The sequence below is a fragment of the Catharus ustulatus genome, chromosome 32, assembly GCF_009819885.2.
Source record: "Catharus ustulatus isolate bCatUst1 chromosome 32, bCatUst1.pri.v2, whole genome shotgun sequence".
Classification (NCBI taxonomy): Eukaryota; Metazoa; Chordata; class Aves; order Passeriformes; family Turdidae; genus Catharus; species Catharus ustulatus.
Window position 1 is genome coordinate 768,204 of NC_046252.1, and position 26,664 is coordinate 794,867.

The following is a 26,664-nucleotide window of genomic DNA, read 5'->3' on the forward strand; positions in this document are numbered from 1 at the left end:
TTGAACCCCAAAAAATCCCAAATGTGGGGGTTGAACCCCAAAAAAAACCCCAAAAAATCCCAAATGTCAGACCCCAAAATAACCCAAAATCAGGAATTGAACCCAAAAAAAATCCCAAATGTAGGGATTGAACCACAAAAAAATCCTCAAAAATCCCAAATGTGGGGATTGAACTCCCAAAAAATCCCAAATGTGGGGATTAAACCCCAAAAAATCCCAAATGTCAGACCCCAAAATAACACAAAATCAGGGACTGAACCCCAAAAAATCCCAAATGTCAGACCCCAAAATCAGGGATTGAACCCTAAAAAAAACCCCAAAATATCCCAAATATCAGACTCCAAAATAACCCAAAATCAGGGACTGAACCCCAAAAAATCCCAAATGTGGGGATTGAACCCCAAAAAATCCCAAATTTCAGACCCCAAATATCAGACCCCGCACTGGGAACCACAAAAACCCCAAAAATCCCAAATGTCAGACCCCAAAATAACCCAAAATCAGGGATTGAACCCCAAAAATCCCAAATGTGACCCCAAAATAATCCAAAATCAGGGATTGAACCCCAAAAAAAAAACCCCAAAAATCCCAAATGTGAGACCCTGCACTGGAAACCCCAAAAACCCAAATGTCAGACCCCAAAATCAGGGATTGAACCCTGAAAAAATCCCAAATTTCAGACCCCAAATGTGAAACCCCACACTGGGAACCCTGAAAAATCCCAAATATCAGACCCCAAAATAACCCAAAATCAGGGATTGAACCCCAAAAAAAACCCCAAAAATCCTAAATGTGAGATCCCAAATGTGAGAGCCCGCACTGGGAACCACAAAAATCCCCCAAAAATCCCAAACGTGACCCCAAAATAACCCAAAATCAGGGATTGAACCCCAAAAATCCCAAAAAATCCCAAATGTCAGACCCCAAAATAACTCAAAATCAGGGATTGAACCCCAAAAAATCCCAAATGTAGGGATTGAACTCCAAAAAAACCCCCAAAATCCCAAATGTGACCCCAAAATAACCCAAAATCGGGGATTGAACTCCAAAAAAAAAACCCCAAAAATCCCAAATGTGAGACCCTGCACTGGAAACCCCAAAAATCCCAAATGTGGCCCCAAAATCAGGGATTGAACCCCAAAAAAACCCCCAAAAATCCCAAATGTCAGACCCCAGACTGGGAACCCCAAAAAAATTCCAAATGTGACCCCAAAATCAGGGATTGAAACCCAAAAAATCCCAAATGTGGGGATTGAATCCCAAAAAAACCCCCAAAAATCCCAAATGTGACCCCAAAATAACCCAAAATCGGGGATTGAACCCCAAAAATCCCAAATGTCAGACCCCAAATGTGAGACCCTGCACTGGGAACCCCAAAAAAATTCCAAATGTGACCCCAAAATTAGGGATAGAACCCCCAAAAAACCCCAAAAATCCCAAATGTGGGGATTGAACCCAAAATATCCCAAAAAATCCCAAATGTGAGACCCCAGTGCCCTCCCTGCACTCCCAGTTCCCTCCCAGTGCTTCCCAGTGCCACCAGTGCCCTCCCAGTGCCCTCCCAATGCCACCCCAGTGCCTCACCAGTTCCCCCCAGTGCTCCCAGTGCCACCAGTGCCCTCCAGTGCCCTCCAGTGCCACCAGCGCCCTCCCAGTGCCCTTCCAGTTGGTCCCAGTTCCCTCCCAGTCCCTCCCAGTCCCTCCCAGTACCACCCCATTGCTACTCCAGAGTTCCCAGTGTCTCCCAGTACCCCCCAGTGCCCACCCAGTTGTTCCCAGTGCTCCCCAGTGCCCTCCCAGTGCTCCCCAGTGCCCTCCCAGTTGTTCCCAGTGCCACCCCAGTGCCACCCAGTGCCACTCCATTGCTACTCCAGAGTTCCCAGTGCCCTCCCAGTTGCTCCCAGTGCCTTTCCAGTGCTCCCCAGTCCCTCCCAGTTGTTCCCAGTTGCTCGCAGTGCCCTCCCAGTGCTTTCCAGTTCCCCCCCAGTGCCTCCCAATTGTTCCCAGTGCCACCCCAGTGCCCTCCCAGTGCCACCAGTGCCACCCCAGTGCCCTCCCAATTGCTCCCAGTGCCACCAGTGCCTCCCACTCCCCCCCAGTGCCCTCCCCGATCCCCTCAATGCCCTCCCAGTGCCCCCCAGTGCCCTCCCAGTTCCCCCCAGTGCCACCCAGTGCCACCCCAGTGCTACTCCAGAGTTCCCAGTCCCTCCCAGTGCTCCCAATGCCCTCCCAGTGCCCCCCAGTGGTTCCCAGTCCTCCCCAGTGCCCCCCAGTGCCCTCCCAGTTCCCCCCAGTGCCCTCCCAGTGCCACCCAGTGCCACCCCATTGCAACTCCAGAGTTCCCAGTCCCTCCCAGTTGTTCCCAATGCTCCCCAGTGCCCTCCCAGTTGTTCCCAGTTGCTCCCAGTGCTTTCCAGTTCCCCCCAGTGCCCTCCCAGTGCCCTTCCAGTTGCTCCCAGTTCCCTCCCAGTTGTTCCCAGTTCCCTCCCAGTCACTCCCAGTGCTTCCCAGTCCCTCCCAGTTTGTCCCAGTGCTCCCAGTGCCCACCTTGGCACAGAGCCAGTCCTCGTTGATTTTGGGTTTGGGGTCGCTGTAGTGCAGGGACACGCGGTGACCCAGCAGGGTCAGCCCGGCCTGGGGGACACACAGGGGTCAGAGGTCAATGGGGGGTCAGGGGTCAATGGGGGGTCAGAGGGCACAGAGGGGTCAGGGGTCAATGGGGGGTCAGGGGTCATAGAGGGGTCGGGGGGGGCACCAGGGGGTACCATGTTGGGAATTTGGGATGTACCACGTTCTGAATTTGGGGGACACCAGGGGGGCACCAGGACTGGTTTTGAGGGGCACCAGGGGGCACAGACCAGTACAGACCAGTACAGACCAGTATAGACCAGTACAGGCCAGTACAAACTAACACAGGCCACTACAGGCCAGTACAAACCAGTACAAGCCAGTACAAACCAATACAACTCAATACAAGCCAATACAAACCATTACAGACCAGTAGAAACCAGTACAGGCCACTACAGGCCAGTACAAGTCAGTACAAACCAGTGTAACCAGTACAGACCATTATATACCAGTACAACCCAGTACAGGCCATTACAAACCAATACAAACCAGTACAAACCAGTACAGGCCAGTACAAACCAGTACAAGCCAGTACAAACCAGTATAGACCAATACAAGCCAGTACAAACCAGTACAGGCCATTACAAACCAATACAAATCAGTACAGGCCAGTACAAACCAGTACAGGCCATTATGGGCCAGTACAAACCAATACAAACCAGTACAGGCCAGCACAAACCAGTACAGGCCAGTACAAACCAGTAGAGACCAGTACAAACCAGTACACACCAGTACAAGCCAGTACAGGCCAATACAATCCAATACCACCCAGTACAAGCCAGTATAGACCAGTACAAACCAATACAAGCCAGAACAGGCCAGTACAAACCAGTAGAGACCAGTACAAACCAGTACAAACCAATACAAGCCAGTACAGGCCAGTACAGGCCAGTAGAGACCAGTATAAACCAGTACAAATCAATACAAGCCAGAACAGGCCAGTACAAGCCAGTACAGACCAGTACAAACCAGTACAAACCAATACAAGCCAGTACAGGCCAGTACAAACCAGTACAGACCAGTACAAACCAACACAAGCCAGAACAGGCCAATACAAACCAGTAGTGACCAGTGCAAACCTGTACAAACCATTACACACCAGTACAAACCAGTACAGGCCAATACAACCTAATACAACCCAGTACAAGCCAGTACAGACCAGTACAGACCAATACAGACCAGTACAGACCAGTACAAGCCAGTACAGACCAGTATAGGCCAGTACAAAACAGTATGAAACTCTGTAAACCAGTACAAATCAGTACTGACCAGTACATGCCAGTACAAGCCAGTAGAGACCAATACAAGCCAGTACAAACCAGTACAGGCCATTACGGGCCAGTATAAACCAGTACAGGCCAGTACAGACCAATACAACCCAATACAAACCAGTACAGGCCATTACAAACCAATACAAACCAATACAAACCAGTACAGGCCATTACAAACCAATACAAACCAATACAAACCAGTACAGGCCATTATGGGCCAGTATAAACCAATACAAACCAGTACAGGCCAGCACAAACCAGTACAGGCCATTATGGGCCAGTACAAACCAATACAAACCAGTACAGGCCAGCACAAACCAGTACAAGCCAGTACAAACCAGTACAGGCCAGTACAAACCAGTACAAGCCAGTACAAACCAGTACAGACCAATAGAAGCCAGTATAAACCAGTACAAACCAGTACACACCAGTACAAGCCAGTACAGGCCAATACAATCCAATACCACCCAGTACAAGCCAGTAGAGGCCAGTACAAACCAATAGAGGCCAGTACAAACCAGTACAAACCAATACAAGCCAGTACAAACCAGTACAAGCCAGTACAAACCAGTACAAACCAGTACAAGCCAGTACAGACCAGTACAAGCCAGTACAAACCAGTACAAGCCAGTACAAACCAGTACAGGCCATTACGGGCCAGTATAAACCAATACAAACCAGTACAGGCCAGTACAAACCAGTACAAGCCAGTACAAACCAGTACAGGCCAGTACAAACCAGTACAGACCAATAGAAGCCAGTATAAACCAGTACAGACCATTCCACAGCAGTCCAAGCCAGAACAGGCCAATACAAACCCGTAGAGACCAGTACAAACCAGTACACACCAGTACAAACCAGTACAGGCCAGTACAAACCAGTACAGGCCAATACAATCCAACACCACCCAGTACAAGCCAGTATAAACCAGTACAAACCAATACAAGCCAGTACAGGCCAGTACAAACCAGTAGAGGCCAGTACAAACCAGTACAAATCAATACAAACCAGTATAGGCCAGTACAAAACAGTATAAAACACTGTAAACCAGTACAAACCAGTACTGACCAGTATAAGCCAGTACAAACCATTACACACCAGTGCAAACCAGTACTAACCAATACAAGCCAGTACAGGCCAGTACAAACCAGTACAGGCCAGTGCAAACCAATACAAACCAGTAGAGACCAGTGAAAACCAGTACAAACCATTACACACCAGTACAAACCAGTACAGGCCAATACAACCTAATACAACCCAGTACAAACCAGTACAGACCAATACAAACCAAAACAAGCCAGTACAGGCCAATACAGACCAGTACAAACCAATACAAACCAGTACAAGCCAGTACAAGCCAGTATAGGCCAGTACAAAACAGTATAAAACACTGCAAACCAGTACAAACCACTACTGACCAGTATAAGCCAGTACAAACCATTACACACCAGTGCAAACCAGTACAAACCAATACAAGCGAGTACAGACCAGTATAAACCAGTACAGGCCAGTGCAAACCAATACAAACCAGCAGAAACCAGTGCAAATCAGTACAAACCATTACACACCAGTACAAACCAGTACAGGCCAATACAACCTAATACAACCCAGTACAAGCCAGTACAGACCAGTACAAACCAAAACAAGCCAGTACAGGCCAATACAGACCAGTACAGACCAGTACAAGCCAGTACAGGTCAATACAGACCAGTACAGACCAGTACAAGCCAGTACAGGTCAATACAGACCACTACAGACCAGTACAGACCAGTACAATCCAGTACAGGCCAATACAGACCAGTAGAAACCAATACAAACCAGTACAAACCAGTACAAGCCAGTACTGACCAGTACAAACCAGTACAGGCCAGTGCAAACCAGTACAAACCAGTAGAGACCAGTGCAAACCAGTACAAACCATTACACACCAGTACAAACCAGTACAGACCAGTAGAGGCCAGTACAAACCAGTACAAACCAATACAAGCCAGTACAGGCCAGTACAAACCAGTACAGACCAGTACAAACCAACACAACCCAGTACAGGCCAATACAAACCAGTAGAGACCAGTGCAAACCAATACAAACCATTACACACCAGTACAGACCAGTACAAACCAATACAGACCAGTACAAGCCAGTACAGGCCAATACAGACCAGTACAAACCAATACAAACCAGTACAAGCCAGTATAGGCCAGTACAAAACAGTATAAACCACTGTAAATCAGTACAAACCAGTACTGACCAGTATAAGCCAGTACAAACCAGTACAAACCAATACAAACCAGTACAGACCAGTACAAACCAGTACAGGCCAGTGCAAACCAATACAAACCAGTAGAGACCAGTGCAAACCTGTACAAACCATTACACACCAGTACAAACCAGTACAGGCCAATACAATCCAACACCACCCAGTACAAGCCAGTATAGACCAGTACAAACCAATACAAGCCAGTACAGGCCAGTACAAACCAGCAGAGGCCAGTACAAACCAGTACAAACCAGTACTGACCAGTACATGCCAGTACAAACCAGTAGAGGCCAGTACAAACCAGTACAAATCAATACAAGTCAGTACAGGCCAGCACAAACCAGTACAAGCCAGTACAAACCAGTACAGGCCAGTACAGGCCAGTACAAACCAGTACAGGCCAGTGCAAACCAATACAAACCAGTAGAGACCAGTGCAAACCTGTACAAACCATTACACACCAGTACAAACCAGTACAAACCAGTAACCCACCCCACTCCTCCCCTGCCCCTCCCTCACTGGCCCCGCCCCCTCCCCTCATTTTGGCCCCTCCCCCATAACCCCTCCCTCATAACCCCTCCCCATGGCCCCGCCCCCTCCCCATGGCCCCGCCCCTCCCCATGGCCCCTCCCCCTCCCCATGGCCCCGCCCCCTCACCCATGGCCACGCCCCCCATGGCCCCGCCCCCACCTGGTTCGCCTCCATCCACCGCGCCGCCTCCTGCACGTGATGGAATTCAACAAAGGCGAAGCCGCGGCTCTGACCTGCAACGGGGGGGATGGGCACCCATGGGTGGGGCTGGGACACCCCAAAAATGGGGATGGGCACCCATGGGTGGGGCTGGGACCCCTTAAAGTGGGGATGGGCACCCATGGGTGGGGCTGGGACACCCTAAAAATGGGGATGGGCACCCATGGGTGGGGCTGGGACACCTTAAAATGGGGATGGGCACCCATGGGTGGGGCTGGGACCACCCCCCAAAATGGGGATGGGCACCCATGGGTGGGGCTGGGACCGTTCAAAGTGGGGCTGGGCACCCATGGGTGGGGCTGGGAAACCCCAAAAATGGGGATGGGCACCCATGGGTGGGGCTGGGACCCCCAAAATGGGGATGGGCACCCATGGGTGGGGCTGGGAAACCCCAAAAATGGGGATGGGCACCCATGGGTGGGGATGGGACACCCCAAAAATGGGGATGGGCACCCATGGGTGGGGCTGGGACCCCTTAAAGTGGGGATGGGCACCCATGGGTGGGGCTGGGACCCCTTAAAGTGGGGATGGGCACCCATGGGTGGGGCTGGGACCCCCTAAAGTGGGGATGGGCACCCATGGGTGGGGCTGGGAAACCCCAAAATGGGGATGGGCACCCATGGGTGGGGCTGGGATCCCCCACAGTGGGGATGGGCACCCATGGGTGGGGCTGGGACCCCCTAGAGTGGGGATGGGCACCCATGGGTGGGGCTGGGACCCCCTAGAGTGGGGATGGGCACCCATGGGTGGGGCTGGGACACCCTAAAGTGGGGATGGGCACCCATGGGTGGGGCTGGGACACCCTAAAGTGGGGATGGGCACCCATGGGTGGGGCTGGGACCACCCCCAAAAGTGGGGATGGGCACCCATGGGTGGGGCTGGGACCCCTTAAAATGGGGATGGGCACCCATGGGTGGGGCTGGGATCCCCCACAGTGGGGATGGGCACCCATGGGTGGGGCTGGGACACCCCCAAAGTGGGGATGGGCACCCATGGGTGGGGCTGGGACCCCTTAAAATGGGGATGGGCACCCATGGGTGGGGCTGGGACACCCTAAAAATGGGGATGGGCACCCATGGGTGGGGCTGGGACACCCTAAAAATGGGGATGGGCACCCATGGGTGGGGCTGGGACCCCTTAAAGTGGGGATGGGCACCCATGGGTGGGGCTGGGACCCCTTAAAGTGGGGATGGGCACCTATGGGTGGGCCTGGAATCCCTCTGGGACCCCCCAAAATGGGGATGGGCACCCATGGGTGGGCCTGGGACCCCTCTGGGACCCCCCAAGGTGATCCCTGCAGGTGCTCCCGGTGCCCCTCAAGAGTTTGGGTGCTGTTGGGGAAGGGTCTGGCACCCCTGGGTGCTCCTGGGGAAAGATCTGGCACCCCTGGCTTTGGATCTGGCACCCCTGGGTGCCCCCCACGTCTGGTGCAGCACCCCTGGGTGCTCCTGGGGAAGGGACAAACACCCCTGGGTGCTCCATGAGATGGGATAAGCACCCCTGGGTGCTCCTGAAAAGGGGACAGACACCCCTGGGTGTCCCTAGCGAGGGATCTGGCACCCCTGGGTGCCCCCCAAATCTGGTGCAGCACCCCTGGGTGCTCCTAGGGAAGGGACAGGCACCCCTGGGTGCTCCTAGGGAAGGGACGGGCACCCCTGGGTGCCCCTAGGGAGGAAACAAGCACCCCTGGGTGCCTCTAGGGAAGGGATCAGCACCCCTGGGTGCTCCTGAGAAGGTGACAGACACCCCTGGGTGTCCCTGGGGAACAGGACTGGCACCCCTGGGTGCTTCTTGGACAGGCCAGGCACCCCTGGGTGCCCCTAAACATGGGATCAGCACCCCTGGGTGCTCTCAAGAGATGAGACCAGCACCCCTGGGTGCTCCAAGAGATGGGACCAGTACCCCTGGGTGTCCCTAGAGAGGGGACAAGCACCCCTGGGTGCTCCTGAGAAGATGACAGACACCCCTGAGTGTCCCTGGGGAACAGGACTGGCACCCCTGGGTGCCCCTGAGAAGGTGACAGACACCCCTGGGTGTCCCTGGGGAACAGGACAAGCACCCCTGGGTGCCCCCCAAATGTGGTGCAGCACCGCTGGGTGCTCCTAGGAAAGGACAGGCACCCCTGGGTGCCCCTAAAGATGGGATCAGCACCCCTGGGTGCTCCTAGAGATGGAACTGGCACCCCTGGGTGCCCCTAGGGAGGGGACAGGCACCCCTGGGTGCCGCTAAGAAGGTGACAGACACCCCTGGGTGTCCCTGGGGAACAGGACAAGCACCCCTGGGTGCCGCCTAAAGATAGGACTGGCACCCCTGGGTGCCCCTGAGAAGGTGGCAGACACCCCTGGGTGTCCCTAGGGAGGGGATAAGCACCCCTGGGTGCTCCTGAGGACGGGACAGACACCCCTGGGTGTCCCTGGGGAACAGGACTGGCACCCCTGGGTGCCCCCCAAATCTGGTGCAGCACCCCTGGGTGCTCCTAGGGAAGCGACAGGCACCCCTGGGTGCCCCTAAAGATGGGATCAGCACCCCTGGGTGCCCCTGGGGAACAGTACCAGCAACCTTTGGGAGAGGACAGGCACCCCTGGGTGCTCCTAGAGATGGAACTGGCACCCCTGGGTGCCCCTATGGAGGGGACAGACACCTCTGGGTGTCCCTGGGGAATGGGACAGGCACCCCTGGGTGCCTTTAGAGATGGGATCAGCACCCCTGGGTGCCCCTAGGGAGGAGACAGGCACCCCTGGGTGTCCCTAGGGAATGGGACAGACACCCCTGGGTGCCCCTGGGGAACAGGACTGGCACCCCTGGGTGCTCCTGAGAAAGGGAAAGACACCCCCGGGTGCCCCCTGAGTCTGGCAGAGGCACCCCTGGGTGCTCCTAAAAATGGGAAAAGCACCCCTGGGTGCTCCTGAGGAGAGAACAGGCACCCCTGGGTGCCCCTGGGGATGGGATCAGCACCCCTGGGTGCCCCTGGGGATGGGATAGGCACCCCTGGGTGTCCCTGGGGAATGGGACAGGCACCCCTGGGTGTGCCTAGTGAATAGGACAGGCACCCCTGGGTGCTCCTGAGGAGGGGACAGACACCCCTGGGTGCCCCTGGGGATGGGATCAGCAGCCCTGGTGCCCCTCAAGTCCAGTGCAGCACCCCTGGGAATGGGACAGGCACCCATGGGTAGCCCCTAAAGATGGGACTGGCACCCCTGGGTGCCCCTAGGGAGGGGACAGACACCCCTGGGTGCCCCCTAAAGACGGGACTGGCACCCCTGGGTGCCCCTGAGGAGGTGAAGACAACCCTGGGTGTCCCTGGGGAGCAGGACTGGAACCCCTGGGTGCCCCTAGGGTGGGGACAGGCACCCCTGGGTGCCCCCTGAGTCTGGCAGAAGCCCCCCTGGGTGTCCCTGAGGAGGGGACAGGTACCCCTGGGTGTCCCTAGGATGGGGACAGGCACCCCTGGGTGCCCCCCAAGGACAGAACCAGCACCCCTGGGTGACCCCAAGGACAGAACCAGCACCCCTGGGTGCCCCCTGGCATGGGCAGGGCAGGGCAGGGAGCCACCCCCTCCCCTCCCAAGGGATCCAGCTGTGTCTGGGGGCCCCAGCCCAGAGGAGCCAGGTGAGGGGGAGGTGCCCAGGTGAGGGGGAGGGGCCCAGGTGAGCAGGAGGGACCCAGGAGAGCAGGAAGGGCCCAGGTGAGCTGGAGGGGCCCAGGGGAGCAGGGGAGGGGCCCAGGTGTGCAGGAGGTGCCCAGGTGAGCATGGGAGGTGCCCAGGTGAGCTGGAGGGGCCCAGGGGAGCAGGGGGTGCCCAGATGAGCAGGAGGGGCCCTGGTGAGCAGAGGAAGGGCCCAGGTGTGCAGGAAAGGCCCAGGTGAGCAGGAGGGGCCCAGGTGAGCAGGAAAGGCCCAGGTGAGCAGGAGGGGCCCAGGTGAGCAGGAAAGGCCCAGGTGAGCAGGAGGGGCCCAGGTGCCCAGGTGAGCAGAGGAAGGGCCCAGGTGAGCAGAGGAAAGGCCCAGGTGAGCAGAGGAAGGGCCCAGGTGAGCAGGAGGGGCCCAGGTGAGCAGGAAGGGCCCAGGTGAGCTGGAGGGGCCCAGGTGAGCAGGGGAGGGGCCCAGGGGAGCAGGGGGTGCCCAGATGAGCAGGAGGGGCCCAGGTGTGCAGGGGAGGTGCCCAGGTGAGCAGAGGAAAGGCCCAGGTGTGCAGGGGAGGTGCCCAGGTGAGCAGAGGAAAGGCCCAGGTGAGCAGGAGGGGCCCAGGTGTGCAGGAAAGGCCCAGGTGAACAGGAGGGGCCCAGGTGAGCAGGGGAGGGGCCCAGGTGAGCAGGGGAGGGGCCCAGGTGAGCAAGGGAGTGGCCCAGGTGCCCAGGTGAGGTGCCCAGGTGAGCAGGGGAGGGGCCCAGGTGAGCAGGGGGTGCCCAGGTGAACAGGGGGTGCCCAGGTGAGCAGGGGGTGCCCAGGTGAGAGTCCAGGTGTGCAGGTGAGACTCACCTGAGGATTTGTTGCGCATCAGCCGCACCTCGCGGGGCTGCACCCCCTGTGCCTGCAGCTGGGCCCGGATCTGGGGGGACAGGGGACACGTCACCAGGGACAGGGGACAGGACAGGGGACACAGTGACAGCACCACAGGGGACATGGGGACAGGACCCAGAGGGGACACGGGGACAGTGGCATGTTTGGCAGGGGCGTGGCCATGGTAAAGAGAGGCGGGGCCATGCCAGCTTAGAACAGGGCGTGGCCATCAAGGGAAAGGGGCGTGGTCATCTCAGTAATGGGCCTTGTCCATATAAGGAAAGTGGGTGTGGTCATATCGGGTAAAGGGGTGTGGTCATCTGATGAAAGGGGGCGTGGCCATCCCAGGTGGTGCCATCTATGGAAAGGGGGTGTAGCCATCTCAGGAAATGGTGCATGGCTCCCTCAGGTAAAGGGGGCGTGGCCATATCAGCGAAGGGGCGTGGCTCTCTTGGGAAAAGGGGTGTGGCCATCTAGGAAAGGGGTGTGGTCATCTCTGGAAAGGGGGTGTGGTCATATAATGGATGGGCCTTGTTCATATAAGGAAAGTAGGCGTGGTTATCTCAGGTAAAGGGGTGTGGCTATCCTGGAAAAGGGGGTGTGGCCTTCTTAGAAAAAGGGGCGTGACCATCACAAGAAAGGGGGCGTGGCCATCCCAGGTGAGGACATCTGAGGAAAGGAGGTGTGGCCATATCAGGAAATGGGGTGTGGCTCTCCCTTAAAAGGGAGCATGGTCATCTCAAGAAAAGGGGCGTGGTCATATCAGTAATGGGAGCCTTGTCCATATAAGGAAAGTGGGTGTGGTCCTCTCAGGGAAAGGGGCATGGCTCCCAAAAAAGGGGGGCGTGGCCATCTCAGGAAAAGGGGCGTGGTCATCTCAGTAAAGGGGGTGTTGCCATCTCAGGGAAGGGGTGTGGCCATTTCAGTAATGGGGCTTGTCCATATAGGGAAAGTGAGCATGGTCATCTTGGGCAAAGGGGCGTGGCCATCTCAGGAAAAGGGGCGTGGTCACCTGTGAAAGGGGGTGTGACCATCTCAGGGAAGGGTTGTGGCCATCTCAGGAAGGGGGCGTGGTCATCTTGGGTAAATGGGTGTGGCTCTTCCAGAAAAGGGGGCGTGGCCATCTCACTAAAGGGGCGTGGCTCTCTTAGTAAAGGGGGCGTGGTCATCTCACTAAAGGGGCGTGGCTCTCACAGGAAAGGGGGCGTGGTCACATCACTAAAGGGGCGTGGCCATCTCAGTAAAGGGGCGTAGCTCTTCTAGAAAAGGGGGCGTGGCCATCTCACTAAAGGGGCGTGGCTCTCCCAGGAAAGGGGGCGTGGCCATGGCGGTAAAGGGGCGGGGCTCACGTCGTTCTCGGTGGCCGCCTGGGGCAGCATCCTGAGCATGACGATGGTGCTGGCCCGGGGCTCCTCCTCGGGGCCCTCCCGGTAATCCTGGTCCCGGTAATCGCTGTCGGCACCGAAGGGCAGCGCCGGCGCCTCCCGCGGGGCCTCGCGCTTCCGCGGCTCCGGCGGCTCGTACGAGCCCTGGGGGGGGAAATTGGAATTCTGAATGTTGAGAGGATGGTTGGAACAAAGAGGAGATGGGGAGAAATCTTTTCTGGGGATTTAAACCAGGCCTGGAACCTTGAAATCAAATTGGAGGAGAAAATTGAGGAAGAAAAAAAATTATCCAAGAAAAAAACCCCAAAGAATTGAGGAAGAGAAACAAAAAAAACCAAAGAATTGAGGAGGAAAAACAAAAAAAACACAGAATTGATGAGGAGAAACAAAAAAAAACAAAGAATTGAGGAGGAAAAACAAAAAAAAAGAATTGAGGAGGAGAAAGATTTGGCTGACAGAAAAATAAAGGAAGAAAAGCAAGTGGCTGAGAGAAAAATAGAGAAGAGAGAAAAAACTGCTTAAGAGAGAAATAAAGAATAGAAAAATAAAATTAATCCCTTGAGAGAGAAACACAGACTAGAGAAAAAAAACTGCCTGATAAAAAATAAAGAATAGAAAAATAAAAGCAATTCCCTGATAGAAAAATAAAAATTAGAAAAAACAAAAGCAATTCTCTGATAGAAAAATAAAGAATAGAAAAAGAAAAGCAATTGCCTGCAAAAAGTTCCCAACAGGATTGAAATTTCTGCTGTTGAAAATGCTGAAATTGAAAATATGAAGAAGTTTTTCAAGGAGAAAAAGAGGGAATTGTGAGGGTGGGGTGAGAGGAAAATTGAAATTTTGGATATTTAGAGGATGGTTGGAAGCAGCAGGAGATGGGAGAAATTTTTTAAGGGGATTTAAACCAGGCCTGGAACTTTGAAATCAAATTAGAGGAGAAAATTGAGGAAGAAAAAAAATTATCCAACAAAAAAACCACAAAGAATTGAGGAAGAGAAACAAAAAACCAAAGAACTGAGGAGGAGAAACAAAATCCCAAAGTATAGAGGAGGAAAAACAAAAAAAACCAAAAAGTTGAGGAGGAGAAAGAATTGGCTGACAGAAAAATAAAGAAAGAAAAGCAAGTGGCTGACAGAAAAATTGAGAATAGAGAAAAAACTGCCTAAGAGAGAAATAAAGAACAGAAAAATAAAATTCATCCCTTGACAAAGAAATACAGACTGGAGAAAAAAAACTGCCTGATAAAAAATAAAGAATAGAAAAATAAAAGCAATTCCCTGATAGAAAAATAAAGAATAGAAAAATAAAAGCAATTCCCTGATAGAAAAATAAAGAATAGAAAAATAAAAGCAATTCCCTGATAGAAAAATAAAGAATAGAAAAATAAAAGCAATTCCCTGACAGAAAAATAAAGAATAGAAAAATAAAAGCAATTGCCTGATAGAAAAATAAAGAATAAAAAAATAAAAGTAATTGTCTACAGAAAGTTGCCAACAGGATTGAAATTTCTGCTGTTGAAAATCCTGAAATTGAAAATATGAAGAAGTTTTTCAAGGAGAAAAAGAGGGAATTGTGAGGGTGGATTTAGAGGAAAATTGAAATTTTGGATATTTAGAGGATGTTTGGAACAAAGAGGAGATGGGAGAAATTTTTTCTGGGGATTTAAACCAGGCCTGGAACCTTGAAATCAAATTGGAGGAGAAAATTGAGGAAGAAAAAAAATTATTCAACAAAAAATCCCAAAAAATTGAGGAAGAGAAACAAAAAAACCCAAAGAATTGAGGAGGAAAAACAAAAAAAAAAGAATTGAGGAGGAGAAAGATTTGGCTGACAGAAAAATAAAGAAAGAAAAGCAAGTGGCTGACAGAAAAATAGAGACTAGAGAAAAAACTGCTTAAGAGAGAAATAAAGAACAGAAAAATAAAATTTATCCCTTGACAGAGAAACACAGACTGGAGAAAAAAAACTGCCTGATAAAAAATAAAGAATAGAAAAATAAAAGCAATTCCCTGATAGAAAAATAAAGAATAGAAAAATAAAAGCAATTCCCTGACAGAAAAATAAAGAATAGAAAAATAAAAGCAATTCCCTGATAGAAAAATAAAGAACAGAAAAATAAAAGCAATTCCCTGATAGAAAAATAAAAATAAAAAAATTTTAAAAATTGTCTACAGAAAGTTGCCAACAGGATTAAAATTTCTGCTGTTGAAAATCTTGAAATTGAAAATATGAAGAAATTTTTCAAGGAGAAAAAGAGGGAATTGTGAGGGTGGATTTAGAGGAAAATTGAAATTTTGGATATTTAGAGGATGGTTGGAAGCAGCAGGAGATGGGAGAAATTTTTTCTGGGGATTTAAACCAGGCCTGGAACCTTGAAATCAAATTGGAGGAGAAAATTGAGGAAGAAAAAAAATTATCCAACAAAAAATCCCAAAAAATTGAGGAGGAGAAACAAAATCCCAAGGTATTGAGGAGGAAAAATAAAAAAACCAAAAAATTGAGGAGGAGAAAGAATTGGCTGACAGAAAAATAAAGAAAGAAAAGCAAGTGGCTGAGAGAAAAATAGAGAAGAGAGAAAAAACTAAGAAATAAAGAATAGAAAAATAAAATTAATCCCTTGAGAGAGAAACAAAGACTAGAGAAAAAAACCTGCCTGATAAAAAATAAAGAATGGAAAAATAAAAGCAATTCCCTGATAGAAAAATAAAGAACAGAAAAATAAAAGCAATTCCTTGACAGAAAAATAAAGAATAGAAAAATAAAAGCAATTCCCTGATAGAAAAATAAAGAATAGAAAAATAAAAGCAATTCCCTGATAGAAAAATAAAGAATAGAAAAATAAAAGCAATTCCCTGACAGAAAAATAAAGAATAAAAAACAAAATCAAATTAGAGGAGAAAATTGAGGAAGAAAAAAAATTATCCAACAAAAAAAAAACCCCCAAAAATTAAGGAAGAGAAACAATTATTTAACAAAAAATAGAAATAATAAAGGAAGAGAAACCAAAAGCAGAGAACTCTGCCAAGGAAAAACAAACCCAGGAAATTCAGCAAGAAAAGGAAATGAGAAAACTTTGCATAAACATCTCGAGATTCAGGGCTGGAGCAATAATTAATTCATTTATTAATTAAAAATTGATTTTTAGGGTAAGAATTGGAAGGATGGAGAGATTCTGGAGCAATAATTAATTTATTTATTAATTAAAAAATTGATTTTTAGGGTAAGAATTGGAAGGATGGAGAGATTCTGGAGCAATAATTAATTTATTTATTAATTAAAAATTGATTTTTAGGGTAAGAATTGGAAGGATGGAGAGATTCTGGAGCAATAATTAATTTATTTATTAATTAAAAATTGATTTTTAGGGTAAGAATTGGAAGGATGGAGAGATTCTGGAGCAATAATTAATTTATTTATTAATTAAAAATTTGGTTTTTAGGGTAAGAATTGGAAGGATGGAGAGATTCTGGTGGGTTCCTGCAGAGTGCTGGGCTGATTTTTGATAAATTAGAATATTAATATAATTGAAATAAAGATAAATTAAAATTCAAACATAAATTTTCTGCTCTGTTTGAGGTGATTTTTTATGTTTATAAACAAAAATTAAGATTAAAATACAAATTTTCTGTTTTGTTTGGAGGGGATTCGAGCCCTGGGGTGATTTTTGATGTTTATAAATTAAAATTAAAACATCAGTTTTATGTTTGATTTTTTTATGTTTATAAAGATAAATTAAATTGAAATATAAATTTTCTGGTGTGTTTGGGGTAATTTTTTACGTTTATAAATATAAATTAAAATTAAAATATAAATTTTCTGGTCTCTTTGGGGTGAGGAATCGAGCCCTGGGGTGATTTTCGATGTTTATAAATTAAAATTCAAATATAAATTTTCTGCTGTGTTTGGGGTGATTTCTGATGTTTATAAAGACAAAATAAAATTCAAATATAAATTTTCTGCTCTGTTTGGGGTGATTTTTGATGTCTATAAAGCTAAATTAAAACTCAAATATAAATTTTCTGTTCTGTTTGGGGTGATTTTTGATGTTTATAGCAATAAATTAAAATTCAAATATAAATTTTCTGGCCTGTTTGGGGTGGATTCTTGATGTTTATAAATATAAATTAAAATTCAAATATAAATTTTCTGGCCTGTTTGGGGTAATTTTCGATGTTTATAAAGCTAAATAAAAATTCAAATATCAATTTTCTGCTCTGTTTGGGGTAATTTTCGATGTCTATAAAGATAAAATAAAATTCAAACATAAATTTTCTGCTCTGTTTGGGGTAATTTTTAATGTTTATAGCAATAAATTAAAATTCAAATATCAATTTTCTGGTCTCTTTGGGATAAGGAATCGAGCCCTGGGGTGATTTTCGATGTCTATAAAGACAAAATAAAATTCAAACATCGATTTTCTGCTCTGTTTGGGGTAATTTTCGATGTTTATAAAGCTAAATTAAAATTCAAATATAAATTTTCTGCTCTGTTTGGGGTAATTTTTGATGTCTATAAAGACAAAATAAAATTCAAACATAAATTTTCTGCTCTGTTTGGGGTGATTTTCGATGTTTATAAAGATAAATTAAAATTAAAATATAAATTTTCTGTTCTTTTTGGGGTGATTTTCGATGTTTATAAAGCTAAATTAAAATTCAAATATCAATTTTCTGCTCTGTTTGGGGTGATTTTTAATGTTTATAGCAATAAATTAAAATTAAAATATCAATTTTCTGCTCTGTTTGGGGTAATTTTCGATGTTTATAAAGCTAAATTAAAATACAAATATAAATTTTCTGGCCTGTTTGGGGTCATTTTTGATGTTTATAAATATAAATTAAAATTCAAATATAAATTTTCTGTTCTTTTTGGGGTGATTTTTGATGTCTATAAAGATAAAATTCAAATATCGATTTTCTGCTCTGTTTGGGGTAATTTTTAATGTTTATAGCAATAAATTAAAATTTAAATTTTCTGTTCTTTTTGGGGTGATTTTCGATGTTTATAAAGACAAAATAAAATTCAAACATCAATTTTCTGCTCTGTTTGGGGTGATTTTTAATGTTTATAGCAATAAATTAAAGTTTCATAAATTTGTTTTTTTTTTTCCTTTTTTTTTGGAATTATTTTCAACCCCCCAAAGGAGTTCTTCGGAATTTTTCTCCTCTTCAGAGTGGTGAGAGATTTTTTTGTTTAATGTTCATTTTTCTGCTTTGCTTGTTAAATAAACAAATTTTTTTTTTTCATTTCTCCTTGAGGAAATCTTTTCCCAAAGCAGCTGAGGGAGGGAATGTTTAAATCTGATTTCTACAGGGATCCAATTTGGAGATTTCCTCCTGAATGTCTCCTAAACCACAACAATGATTTCTCTTCTCAGGTTGTGACCCTGGTGTGATTTAAAAGGAAAAGCCCAGGAGGAGGGACTGGAAAAAACTTGGATCAGTGAGAAAATAAAAGAAGAAAATTTTAAGAGGACATCTGAGAGTTGAGCAGATCTCTGAGAGATTGAAAAAAATTTGGATCAGTGAGAAAATAAAATAAGAAAATTTTAAGAGGATACCTGAAAGGTGAGCAGATCTCTGTGACTGAAAAAAACTCAGAGTAGTAAGAAAATAAAATAAGAAAATTGTAAGAGGACATCTGAGAGTTGAGCAGATCTCTGAGGGATTGAAAACAACTCAGAGCAGTGAGAAAATAAAATAAGAAAATTCTAGGAGGACACCTAAGAGGCGAGTAGCAGATCAGAGGAACTGAGCACAACTCAAATCAGGGAGAAAATAAAATAAGAAAACTGTAAAAGGACACCTGAGAGGTGAGCAGGAGATCCCTGAGGGACTGAAAAAAATTTGGATCAGTAGGAAAATAAAATAAGAAAATTTTAAGAGGACAGCTGAGAGGTGAGCAGATCTCTGAGGGCTGAAAAAAACTCAGAGCAGTGAGAAAATAAAATAAGAAAATTTTAAGAGGATACCTGAGAGTTGAGCAGATCCCTGAGGGATTGAAAACAACTCAGAGCAGTGAAAAAATAAAATAAGAAAATTCTAAAAGGACACCTGAGTGGTGAGCAGGAGATTTCTGAGTGACTGAAAACAACTCAGAGCAGTGAGAAAATAAAATAAGAAAATTCTAGGAGGACATCTGAGAGGTGAGCAGATCCCTGAGGGATTGAAAATAACTCAGAGCAGTGAGAAAATAAACCAGGAAAATTCTAAGAGGACACCTGAGAGGTGAGCAGGAGATTTCTGAGAGATTGAAAAAAATTTGGATCAGTGAGAAAATAAAATAAGAAAATTTTAAGAGGACACCTGAGAAGTGAGCAGATCTCTGAGGGCTGAAAAAAACTTGGATCAGTGAGAAAATAAAATAAGAAAATTTTAAGAGGACACCTGAGAGGTGAGCAGATCTCTGAGGGATTGAAAATAACTCAGAGCAGTGAGAAAATAAAATAAGAAAATTCTAAGAGGACACTTGAAAGGTGAGCAGGAGATTTCTGAGGGACTGAAACTCAGAGCAGTGAGAAAATAAAATAAGAAAATTGTAAGAGGACACCTGAGAGTTGAGCAGATCACTGAAGGACTGAAAATAACTCAGATCAGTGAGAAAATAAAATAAGAAAATTCTAAGAGGACACCTGAGAGGTGAGCAGGAGATCCCTGAGGGACTGAAAAAAATTTGGATCAGTAAGAAAATAAAATAAGAAAATTTTAAGAGGACATCTGAGAGGTGAGCAGATCTCTGAGGGATTGAAAACAACTCAGAGCAGTGAGAAAATAAAATAAGAAAATTGTAAGAGGACACCTGAGAGGTGAGCAGGAGATCTCTGGGACTGAAAAAAATTTGGATCAGTAGGAAAATAAAAGAAGAAAATTTTAAAAGGATACCTGAAAGGTGAGCAGATCACTGAGGGGCTGAAAACAACTCAAATCAGTGAGAAAATAAAACAGGAAAATTTTAAGAGGATACCTGAGAGGTGAGCAGATCTCTGGGACTGAAAACAGCTCAGAGCAGTGAAAAAATAAAATAAGAAAATTCTAAAAGGACACCTGAGTGGTGAGCAGGAGATTTTTGAGGGACTGAAAAAAACTCAGAGCAGTGAAAAAATAAAACAGGAAAATTGCAAGAGGACTCCTGAGAGTTGAGCAGGAGATCTCTGGGACTGAAAACAACTCAGAGCAGTGAAAAAATAAAATAAGAAAATTTTAAGAGGACACCTGAGTGGTGAGCAGGAGATTTCTGAGGGACTGAAAAAAATTTGGATAAGTGAAAATAAAACAGGAAAATTGCAAGGGGACACCTGAAAGGTGAGCAGATCTCTGGGACTGAAAAAAACTCAGAGCAGTGAAAAAATAAAATAAGAAAATTGTAAAAGGACACCTGAGAGGGGAGCAGGAGATCTCTGAGAAACTGAAAACAACTCAGAGCAGTGAGAAAATAAAATAAGAAAATTCTAGGAGGACACCTGAGAGATGAGCAGGAGATCTCTGAGGGATTGAGGCTGAAGGTTGGAGCCAGGTGAGCAGGAGGGGCTCAATTCACCCTCCCAAATTTCTCCTGAACCACAACAATGATTTCTCTTCTCAGGTTGTGACCCTGGTGTGATTTACAAGGAAAAACCCAGGAGGAGATCTCTGAGAGACTGGAAAAAAACTTGGATCAGTAAGAAAATAAAATAAGAAAATTTTAAGAGGATACCTGAGAGGTGAGCAGATCCCTGAGAGACTGAAAACACCTCAGAGCAGTGAAAAAATAAAATAAGAAAATTCTCAGAGGACACCTGAGAGGTGAGCAGGAGATCCCTGAGGGACTGAAAAAACTCAGAGCAGTGAGAAAATAAAAGAAGAAAATTCTCAGAGGACACCTGAGAGGTGAGCAGGAGATCAGAGGAACTGAGCACAACTCAGAGCAGTGAGAAAATAAACCAGGAAAATTGCAAGATGGGTGAACAAGCTCAGCCACTTTTCCTCCCTGATCAACCCTCAAAGGAAGCTCCAGCACATTCCAAAATTCCTGGCTGGGAAAAGGAGCTGCTGAAAAAAATGGAACAATTGGGAAGAGATGGGCAGAAGTTGGAGAGATGTAAAACAGAGGAGGGAGAGGCTTTGGGGGAGAGGAGGAGGAGGGGATTTAGGGATGAAGATTTGGGGGTGGGAGCAGAGCCAAGGCTGAGGTGGAAGGGTGTTTTTAAAAGTGCTTTGATGGAAGGGGAAATTTTATCAATTCCATCCACACTCAGGCTGGGAGGGAAGCTGAGGGGAAATGATCCCAGTTTTAGAAAATGCAAATTTCCTGTTTTATTTTCTCACTGATCCAAATTTTTTTCAATCTCTCAGAGATCTCCTCCTCACCTCTCAGATGTCCTCTTAAAATCTTCTTATTTTATTTTCTCACTGATTTGAGTTGTGCTCAGTTCCTCTGATCTGCTACTCGCCTCTTAGGTGTCCTCTGAGAATTTTCTTATTTATTTTCTCACTGCTCTGAGTTGTTTTCAATCCCTCAGAGATCTGCTCAACTCTCAGGTGTCCTCTTAAAATTTTCTTATTTTATTTTCTTACTACTCTGAGTTTTTTTCAGTCCCAGAGATCTGCTCACCTTTCAGGTATTCCTCTTAAAATTTTCTTCTTTTATTTTCTCACTGATCCAAATTTTTTTCAATCTCTCAGAGATCTCCTCCTCACCTCTCAGATGTCCTCTTAAAATTTTCTTATTTTATTTTCTCACTGATTTGAGTTGTGCTCAGTTCCTCTGATCTGCTACTCGCCTCTTAGGTGTCCTCTGAGAATTTTCTTATTTATTTTCTCACTGCTCTGAGTTGTTTTCAATCCCTCAGAGATCTGCTCAACTCTCAGATGTCCTCTTACAATTTTCTTCTTTTATTTTCTTACTACTCTGAGTTTTTTTCAGTCCCAGAGATCTGCTCACCTTTCAGGTGTCCTCTTGCAATTTTCCTGTTTTATTTTCTCACTGATCCAAATTTTTTTCAATCTCTCAGAGATCTCTTCCTCAACTCTCAGGTGTCCTCTTAGAATTTTCTTATTTTATTTTTTACTTGCTCTGAGTTTTTTTCAGTCCCAGAGATCTGCTCACCTCTCAGATGTCCTCTTACAATTTTCTTATTTTATTTTCTTACTACTCTGAGTTTTTTTCAGTCCCAGAGATCTGCTCACCTCTCAGATGTCCTCTTACAATTTTCTTATTTTATTTTCTCACTGCTCTAAATTTTTTTCAGTCCCTCAGAAATCTCCTGCTCACCTCTCAGATGTCCTTTTAGAATTTTCTTATTTTATTTTCTTACTACTCTGAGTTTTTTTCAGTCCCAGAGATCTGCTCACCTTTCAGGTATTCCTCTTAAAATTTTCTTCTTTTATTTTCTCACTGATCCAAATTTTTTTCAATCTCTCAGAGATCTCCTCCTCACCTCTCAGATGTCCTCTTAAAATTTTCTTATTTTATTTTCTCACTGATTTGAGTTGTGCTCAGTTCCTCTGATCTGCTACTCGCCTCTTAGGTGTCCTCTGAGAATTTTCTTATTTATTTTCTCACTGCTCTGGGTTGTTTTCAATCCCTCAGAGATCTGCTCAACTCTCAGATGTCCTCTTACAATTTTCTTCTTTTATTTTCTTACTACTCTGAGTTTTTTTCAGTCCCAGAGATCTGCTCACCTTTCAGGTATTCCTCTTAAAATTTTCTTATTTTATTTTCTCACTGATCCAAATTTTTTTCAATCTCTCAGAGATCTCCTCCTCACCTCAGTTATAGAAAATGCAAACCCTGCCTGTAAGAGGATTGTGAGGGGTTTGTCAGGGGCTGCCAGCATCGAGGAAATGATTGAGGCCTGCGAGGCGGCGAGGGCTGAGGAGAAGGCGAAGATTTGGGGCTCTGCTGCCATCAAACCCCTGCTGGGAATCAACACCAAATGTCACAGCTGTGGGCAGCCAGGACACCTCAAAGCTGAGTGCAAAAGGCAAAAAGGGAAGGGAGGGGGAGCAGGGAGGTGCAGGAGGTGCCAAAAATGGGGGCACAGAGCGCGGGAGTGCCGCTCGAAATTCAGGAGGGACGGGAGCCCCATCCTGGAAAATTTGGGGTAAAAAAACGGAATTGAAATCAGAGATTTGAACAAAATGTTAAATAGCAAGAAGGAAATTCTGTAGAATTAAGCAGGAATTAATTAATTGATTTTTGCTTTTAGGGTAGGTGAGGAAGGAAGGGGATGGGTGAAGGTAAAAGAGCACTCAGAAAAAATTTTTTAAAAAAAGCTTAAACACGAAAAAATTGGTGATTTGGGGTTTAGATAATTAGGATATTACAGAGATCTAGTAAAATAAATAGCAGTGATTATATTGTTAGTGGCAGAAGTGCTAATTAATATTCATTATATTCTACTAAAAATTATCAATTGTGGTAGAAATGTTAATTATTACTCATTATATTCTACTAAAAATTATCAATACTATCAAAATGTTCAAACACACAGAGTTCATGGCTCTGCTGTTGCATCAAATCCTGAAAAAATTGTGATTTGGGGTTTAGATAATTGGGATATTACAGAAACCTAGTAAAATAATTAGCAGTGATTATATTGATACTGATAAAAACGTTAATTAATGCTCATCTTATTTTATTAAAAATTATCAATATAATAAAAAATGTCAAAACACAGAGTTCAAAGCCTTGCTGCAAACTGGGGCAGCAAAAGAACTGAATTGAAATCAGAGATTTGAACAAAATGTTAAATAGCAAGCAGGAAATTTTGTAGAATTAAGCAGGAATTAATTAATTGATTTTTGCTTTTAGTTCAGGGGTGAAAATTTGGGAGGAAAGTGTTGGGTGAAGCTAAAAGAGTAATCAGAAAAAATTTTTTAAAAATCTAAAGGATGAAAAAATTGGGGTTTAGATAATTGGGATATTACAGAGATCCAGTAAAATAAATAGCAGTGATTATATTGTTAGTGGTAGAAGTGCTAATTAATATTCATTGTATTCTACTAAAAATTATCAATTGTGGTAGAAATGTTAATTATTACTCATTATATTTTACTAAAAATTATCAATACCATCAAAAATGTTCAAACACACAGAGTTCATGGATCTGCTGTTGCATCAAATCCTGAAAAAATTGGTGATTTGGGATTTAGGTAATTAGGATATTACAGAAATTTAATAAAATAAATAGCAGTGATTATATTGATACTGATAGAAATGTTAATTAATGCTCATCTTATTTTATTAAAAATTATCAATATAATAAAAAATGTCAAAACACAGAGTTCAAAGCCCTGATGCAAATTTGGGCAGCAAAAGAAATGAATTGAAATCAGAGATTTGAACAAAATGTTAAATAGCAAGCAGGAAATTTTGTAGAATTAAGCAGCAATTAATTAACTGATTTTTGTTTTAAGTTCAGGGGTGAAAATTTGGGAGGAAGGGGATGGGTGAAGCTAAAAGAGCTCAGAAAAAAAATCATTAAAAAAGCTAAAGGATGAAAAAATTGGTGATTTGGGATTTAGGTAATTAGGATATTATAGAGATTTAATAAAATAAATAGCAGTGATTATATTGATACTGATAGAAATGTTAATTAATGCTCATTCTATTTTATTAAAAATTACTAAAACGATCAAAAATGTTCAAACACAGAGTTCAAAGCCTTGCTGCAAACTGGGGCAGCAAAAGAACTGAATTGAAATCAGAGATTTTCACAAAATGTTAAATAGCAAGCAGGAAATTCTGTAGAATTAAGCAGCAATTAATTAATTGGTTTTTGCTTTTAGTTCAGGGGTGAAAATTTGGGAGGAAAGCGTTGGGTGAAGCTAAAAGAGCTCAGAAAAAAATCATTAAAAAAGCTAAAGGATGAAAAAATTGGGGTTTCGATAATTGGGATATTACAGAGATCTAGTAAAATAAATAGCAGTGATTATATTGTTAGTGGTAGAAGTGCTAATTAATATTCATTATATTCTACTAAAAATTATCAATTGTGGTAGAAATGTTAATTATTATTCATTATATTTTACTAAAAATTATCAATACTATCAAAAATGTTAAAACACACAGAGTTCATGGATCTGCTGTTGCATCTAACCCTGAAAAAATTGGTGATTTGGGATTTAGGTAATTGGGATAATACAATGATTTAATAAAATACATAACAGTAATTATATTATTAGTGATAAAAATGTTAATTAATGCTCACCTTATTTTATTAAAAATTATCAATATAATAAAAAATGTTCAAACACAGAGTTCAAAGCCTTGCTGCAAACTGGGGCAGCAAAAGAACTGAATTGAAATCAGAGATTTTCACAAAATGTTAAACAGCAAGCAGGAAATTCTGTAGAATTAAGCAGGAATTAATTAATTGGTTTTTAATTTTAGTTCAGGGGTGAAAATTTGGGAGGAAAGTGTTGGGTGAAGCTAAAAGAGCTCAGAAAAAATTTTAAAAAAAGCTAAAGGATGAAAAATTTGGTGATTTGGGGTTTAGGTAATTGGGATATTACAGAAATTTAATAAAATAAATAGCAGTGATTATATTGATACTGATAGAAATGTTAATTAGTGCTCACCTTATTTTATTAAAAATTATCAGTATAATAAAAAATGTCAAAACACAGAGTTCAAAGCCCTGATGCAAATTTGGGCAGCAAAAGAACTGAATTGAAATCAGAGATTTGAACAAAATGTTAAATAGCAAGCAGGAAATTCTGTAGAATTAAGCAGCAATTAATTAATTGATTTTTGCTTTTAGTTCAGGGTTGAAAATTTGGGAGGAAAGTGTTGGGTGAAGCTGAAAGAGCTCAGAAAAAAATCATTAAAAAAGCTAAAGGATGAAAAAATTGGGGTTTAGATAATTGGGATATTACAGAAATCTAGTAAAATAAATAGTAGTGATTATATTGTTAGTGGCAGAAGTGCTAATTAATATTCATTATATTCTACTAAAAATTATCAATTGTGGTAGAAATGTTAATTATTACTCATTATATTTTACTAAAAATTATCAATACTATCAAAAATGTTAAAACACACAGAGTTCATGGATCTGCTCTTGCATCTAACCCTGAAAAAATTGTGATTTAGGGTTTAGATGCACTTTAGTTAACCAGAGAATTATAAAGATTTAACAAAATAAATAACAATAATTATATTATTAGTGATAGAAATAGTAGTTATCGCTCATTATATTTCATTTAAAATTATCAATATGATTAAAAATGTTAGGAAGAAGAGCTGGATGGTTCAAGAAGAAAATGTGGGGATGGATTTAGAGGAAAATGGAACATTTTGGAGAGGGGTGGGAGAGGTTTTGTGTAGTCAAGCTGAGCCTTGAGGCCACTTGGAAGCAGAAAATAAAACAGAAAAATAAAGACAGAGAAAGTGAAAAACAGAAAAGCTTCCATGGTTTCCTTGTAAATAAAAATTTTAACCAAAAATAAATTTATAATTGTACTTATAAATAAAAATAAATGTATTTTAGAGCCAGAATTCAAACAATAAACGCTTCTGCTCCATTCCACCGCCCCCAGCCTCACCTGAGGGGGGGTCCCAGCAGCGGGGGGTCCCTCGGGAGGGCCCCCGTAGCCGCGATAGTCCATGTCGCGATAGTCGTGGTCGCGCTGGCTGCGGGAGGTGTCCTCGGAGGGGGGAGGGGCGCCCCCGTAGCGGCCGGTGCGGTCCCCGCGGCCACCCCTGGGGGGCGCTGCGGGTCACGGGGGGGCCACAAAGCTCGGGGGGACCCCTCAGTGTCCCCAATGTCACATCCCCAGTGTCCCCAAAGTCACAACCCCAGTGTCCCCAATGTCACATCCCCAATGTCCCCAAAGTCACAACCCCAATGTCCCCAAAGTCCCATCCCCAAATGTCCCCTCACTTCTCAGGTC

General features: G+C 44.5%; 1 protein-coding gene across 1 annotated transcript in view; it reads right to left on the reverse strand.

The window, feature by feature from the left end:
- The window catches only part of LOC117009221 (RNA-binding protein 10-like), a 68,276-nt gene that overhangs the window by 39,198 nt on the left and 2,414 nt on the right, over positions 1-26,664 (reverse strand). Inside the window, 5 exon segments of the mRNA XM_033083461.2 lie at positions 2,548-2,634; positions 6,847-6,920; positions 11,385-11,454; positions 12,755-12,934; positions 26,317-26,473. Of these exon segments, the coding sequence (XP_032939352.1) occupies positions 2,548-2,634; positions 6,847-6,920; positions 11,385-11,454; positions 12,755-12,934; positions 26,317-26,473 (568 nt within the window).